This window comes from Camelina sativa, chromosome 12 (assembly GCF_030686135.1).
Source record: "Camelina sativa cultivar CO46 ecotype springtype chromosome 12, ASM3068613v1".
Classification (NCBI taxonomy): Eukaryota; Viridiplantae; Streptophyta; class Magnoliopsida; order Brassicales; family Brassicaceae; genus Camelina; species Camelina sativa.
In genome coordinates, this window is record NC_141891.1 from 7,660,609 (window position 1) to 7,665,735 (window position 5,127).

The 5,127-nt window shown below is 40.0% G+C and overlaps 1 protein-coding gene across 1 annotated transcript; it reads right to left on the minus strand.

Moving 5' to 3' along the window:
- Positions 1-2,436: 2,436 nt before the first annotated feature.
- LOC147930268 (uncharacterized) lies at positions 2,437-5,127 on the minus strand. Its single transcript, XM_087476788.1, has 3 exons — positions 3,164-5,127; positions 2,640-3,096; positions 2,437-2,529 (listed from the first exon to the last, which is right to left on the minus strand). The coding sequence occupies exons 1-3, from the start codon at positions 5,125-5,127 to the stop codon at positions 2,437-2,439; spliced, it is 2,514 nt and encodes an 837-aa protein (XP_087332914.1).

A 5,127-nucleotide genomic window follows, 5' to 3' on the forward strand; every position in this document is an offset into this window, starting at 1 on the left:
GGAAGTTTAGAGATAAACGTCGTAGGTGCCCCCGTTGTGCACGACCAAACACTTGCACGCATCAATTCACAAATGAACCAGCATGTCTTCATCCTTTCCACCTCTAAGCGTCCAAATTTGCAACTTCCCTAATCTGACAACTGTCGTTACTTTCAAATAATTCTCTTCTATCATTATTGATCTGAAAATATCGAATTGTAGACCCAAATAGGGGGCACCTTCGCTTTCTCGATAACTAACAAATACATAAACGTTTCAATATCCACATGGACTATACTTTATTGTTATCCACATTTTAATATCCACATGGATAGAATTCGACTAGTTATTTTTAAAATGTTGACCTTATGATGAGTGAAGTTTTAGGGTCAATGGGGGTGAATTGTACGTGTCCATACGGATATGTATATAACTGTATCCAAATATATATATCCACATGGATGGTGTTTGGTATGTCTACCAATTATGGTGTCTGCTAAAGAGGGAATGTATAATTTCCGTTAAACTTGTGGACAAATATCCAAAAATAATTTGCATCTGTTGTGGATAGACCTAATTAACATATATACGTGTCCACATGGATATGTATCTTATAGTATCCAAACCGTAAACTTCACAATGACTTAAAGGATTGAGAATATAGATAAATTAAAAACGTAGAACAAGGTTAGAAATAGTGCGGATGTTGTGAGAAAGAACGTTGTTTACAGCGTACGAAAATAACATAAAATAAATATAATAAATCTTCAATTAAGCTTCAACTTTCGACCAATCGATTGGAGGAGGAACCCGACACCCTTCGTAATCGGCGTCCGCCACTTCTCGCAACTCCTCAAGAGTCTGCAACTCTCCCACCAAATCTTCAATTTCCAGAGACATGATTTCATTAAGTTGATGGATTTTTGCATCGATGGTTTCCACTTGATGAAGGAGGGCTGCTTTCTCTTCCTTTTTCTGGTAATGATCCTCCATCATCTGAATTATTGCCATGTAGTGATCCCTAGTCTCCGTCTCGGTCACCTTTCGTGTCTTAGTTAGCGCGGCTTGCATGGCCTCCAGAGCCTCCCCTTCCCATTCGAAATCATCATTCCTTTTGGGGCGTTTACTCGAACTAGCTCCTGCCGTTGGCTCCTCTGCGAGGCGTTTAAGACGTTCACTTGAACCCTCTCCGGCCATTGTTGCACTCTTGAAATTATATTGTTGATTGAAGGAAACACAAAAGTTTTGTTCGACAATGAGAGGAGTTTTATAGGGGTCATGATCGAAAAGGCACTTAACGAGAATGAGACGATTGAATGCATATAGACAGATTCAATCGATACAATGAATTTTCGGGGATCGAAACGACACAACGTTTTCTCATTTATTGTGTTCTAAACGACGACCACGTTTCACTTGCTATTGGTTGGGTTATGGATACAAATCTAAAATAATCTAAATTTTTGGTTCGGATAACCCTTACAGTATGTATCTTAACATAAACCTGAACGACAGCTTACAGTAAATGACACCAACTATCATGTACACCCAACTATAATGTAAATGACTGTATCCACATTAATAATATCTATATGGATACATTAACATCACTATTTCGATCTATATAATATGCACCAGCGGCTATCTACATGGATATAATATGTGACCTGATAGACTAAGACAAGCATCCACGTTTAAAAATCCACATGAATTATGATCTGTTACTCTCCATAATATAATACATGTGGATACGAAAGCATGGATACTAAAATTAATACGACGAATGATCTTTGTCAAGGAAGTAAACTCAACGTAGGAAGTAGTTAATACTAAAGTTTCTGCCCTTCAAGGAAGTAAACTCTACAAACAACCGTGGTTATTGTCACATGATAGACTAATACAATCATCCACGTTTAACTATCCACATGAATTATGTTCTTTAACTCTCCACATTTGTAATATCCACATGGATTACAACATGTTTGTGTTTCCGCATAATATAATTCATGTGGAAACTAGAGCGTGGATACTAAAGTTAATGCGACGTATGATCTTTGTCAAGGAAGTAACTCAACGACGTATGATCTTTTTAATTGTAATCCACATAGTTAGTATCCAAGTGGACAGACTATTTTACTTTCAATTTCCCAACAAACCATACCAAGGTGGTTACTAACCTTTCTTCTCGATTACAATCCAATAGAGTACCCCAAAAAAATCCGTTAATGACTACCCAAAATAAAACCATATCCATTAAAACAAGATGGAATGGATACCTAATGTATTTTCTAAGATAGCAATCAAAGCAACAGTGTTCCAAATTACATCCACAAAAAACAGCAAATCTGGACACTTCCAATTGACTACTATCCGCCCCTAATCCGGTTAGCTTCACCCCAAGAATAACCCAAAAAACAGTGCTCTCCCACACTACCGACAAACTGTCTACCTTCATCCTCATGGCAACGGGTTCGAACAACTTGTTCGATTGTGTCCCGTCTCTTTGCACCTACCACAACGATTCACTTTTGTTTTCCCAAGTCCATTACTCTGCAAACAACATAACATATCCAGAAAACATGGCACGTTACACAAATGTTTATGTGGATACCAACACTACATATTTAAAAAAGGATTTATCACATATTAAGCCCACTTACACGAAATTCACCAATAGAAGGAATCCTACTCTCTTTTGGACGCCCAACGGGACGTCGCGCCTTAGGAGGGTATAAAACACGGTTCTTTATTTCAACAGGAACTTCAGCATCACAAATTTCAGGATTAATTATCCCTTCGTAAGTCCTTCTACATGTTTCTGTCTTGTAACAGTCACCCACCAAAGTCCCATAAGGGATCCCTTGCGTATCAGCTGCTATCAATGCATGCCCGCATGGTATTTTCAGCCTATCGTACTGCTTACAAGAACACTGCTTCATATCAAGCAATACATGATGCTTACCATTCAATAAACCAACCACTTCATAACTCCAACTAGATAGACTGCCTACTTTGCTACCACGAACACCATCCACGTTCTTCTGCATCTGTTTATCTACCTCCGGCGTAGTCAACCCTCTATGCTTTTCAGCTTTCTTGCGCCTCGCACTAAACCACCTACTTAACATCGCACGAATGTACTTAAGTAGTTCAATAATATGACAGGATCTACCCTTGCAACCACCTACTTAACATCGCACGAATGTACTTAAGTAGTTCAATAATATGACAGGATCTACCCTTGCCTAACACATTGTTTAAAGACTCTGCAATGTTGGATGTCATCAAATTGTAACGGTTCCCTTGGAAATAAGCCCTACTCCAATGAGCTGCTCCAATTTTATCCAGGAAAGCAGCACATTTGACGTTTTTAGCTTTAATTTGTCTATAGATGTCTTGGTAACCAGTTACCTTATAGGCAAACGCTGCATTCGTCACAAGTTTTGCTAGTCCTTTACTATGAAACTTCGCATTAACATTCCGGGCTAGATGTACTATGCAAGCTCCATGATGTGACAAAGGAAACACCCTCTTCTTCGCTGTGTATATTGACGGGCACCTATCTGAAATTATGGTCAGGCTCTTACTATCAGCAACGATTCGTTCTAATTTCTCAAAAAACCAAGTCCATGAGTCTTCGTTCTCACTGTCCACAACAGCAAAAGCAAGCGGAAACACCTGGAAATTAGCATCTTGTCCACTCGCGGTCAAAAGAACTCCATTATACTTCCCATTCAAATGAGTCCCATCCACAACAATAACACGCCTAAGCTTCTTAAAACTTTCTATGGAAGCCCCAAAAGCCAAAAACATATACAAAAACCTTTCTCTACCATCTTCAACCACTTCAGTTTTAATATCGGTTATAGTACCAGGATTCGCTTCTTTTAAAACATGGAGATAACAGGGAAGATCCTCGTAAGACTCATCATCAGGACCAAATATTCCTTCCAAAGCCTTCCCCTTTGCCCTATGACATTTGCGGTAGGACGCATCGACCCTCAGTTCTTCTAATACCATCTGTTGGAGATCCAAAGGTGCCGGTCCCTTAGTAGGATCACTGAACTTTGATTTGTACACTGCTGCAATCACCTTCGAGGTCGCTTTCTTTAGGTAATTGGCCCTAGTCTCTATTGGGCATGTGTGTTCTAGATTAGCTTTCCTGATCACATAGTACCCGGATTCTTTCATTTCACAAGCTAGTACCCTCCAGTCACACCTATCTCCAGAACAACTAACTACAAACGACTCTTTCTTGGTCGTCGTCTGCGTGAAGTGAAACCTGTTCTTGATGGCGTATATAGCTAAAGCTATCTGGCAATCCTCTTTATTTGCAAACACCTTACCCTTATAGATACTTTTCCCATCATCCTCATAATCAAGATCCGGTATTTCAGAACTAACATAATCTGTGTCGTCAAACAGAGGAGGAATATCAAACTCCTCGTCATCTATATCTTCTAGCCTGCGACCATCCTGTGCAGTTGCAATTCCCTGACCACGACCACCTGACCACGTGGTTACATCAACATATTCGCCATCAACAACTCCGACCTGTTCCAGACCACCAGTTGTCCTCACTTTATTCTCCTCTTTTAAAGGAACAGCTCCGTTAACTAAGACAGTGTGATCAAAACAGGAGTTTGTGTTACACATAATCTCCACCACGTTCACCCGACCAAACTGATCGCCAATGAAATTCCCCCAAAACTCTTTATCATAGCTCCTTGGGCTCACAGCTACATCTGTTAAAACAGATTCTTCTTCTTCGTCTACATCTTCAAAACTATCTTCCAATCCGTCAATTTTCTCAACACAACCTAATTGTGTACATGTCATCCCACGACCAACCCCATCTTCTACACCCTTACTGCCCTTCATCTTTCCCTCTATTTCTGCCAACTCAGCCATATATTCTTCATCAACCTGGCTTGTTTCAAAAGCAAATGGCTTCGAACCGGCTGTTGAGGCTTCCCCTATAAACCCTTCTTCACTACCGCTGTTACTAAGCCCAAACGAACAACCCGAACTACGTCTCTTCCGACTTTCCTCTCTGCAATCGGAATCCTCAGCGTCGTTACCCATTCCTCTCTTCTTAACCTCCTCAAATGTTACAAATAAATTCAACCCACAGTTCTGAATAAGCAT

Excerpts from the sequence above, each read along its gene's own strand:
- LOC147930268 (XM_087476788.1), bottom strand. The coding sequence starts at position 5,127 with ATGCTTATTCAGAACTGTGGGTTGAATTTATTTGTAACATTTGAGGAG. Across the intron at positions 3,097-3,163 it reads ATTCGTGCGATGTTAAGTAG|GTGGTTTAGTGCGAGGCGCA; the intron begins GTGGTTGCAAGG and ends GATGTTAAGTAG. Across the intron at positions 2,530-2,639 it reads CTTCTATTGGTGAATTTCGT|AGTAATGGACTTGGGAAAAC; the intron begins GTAAGTGGGCTT and ends TGTTGTTTGCAG.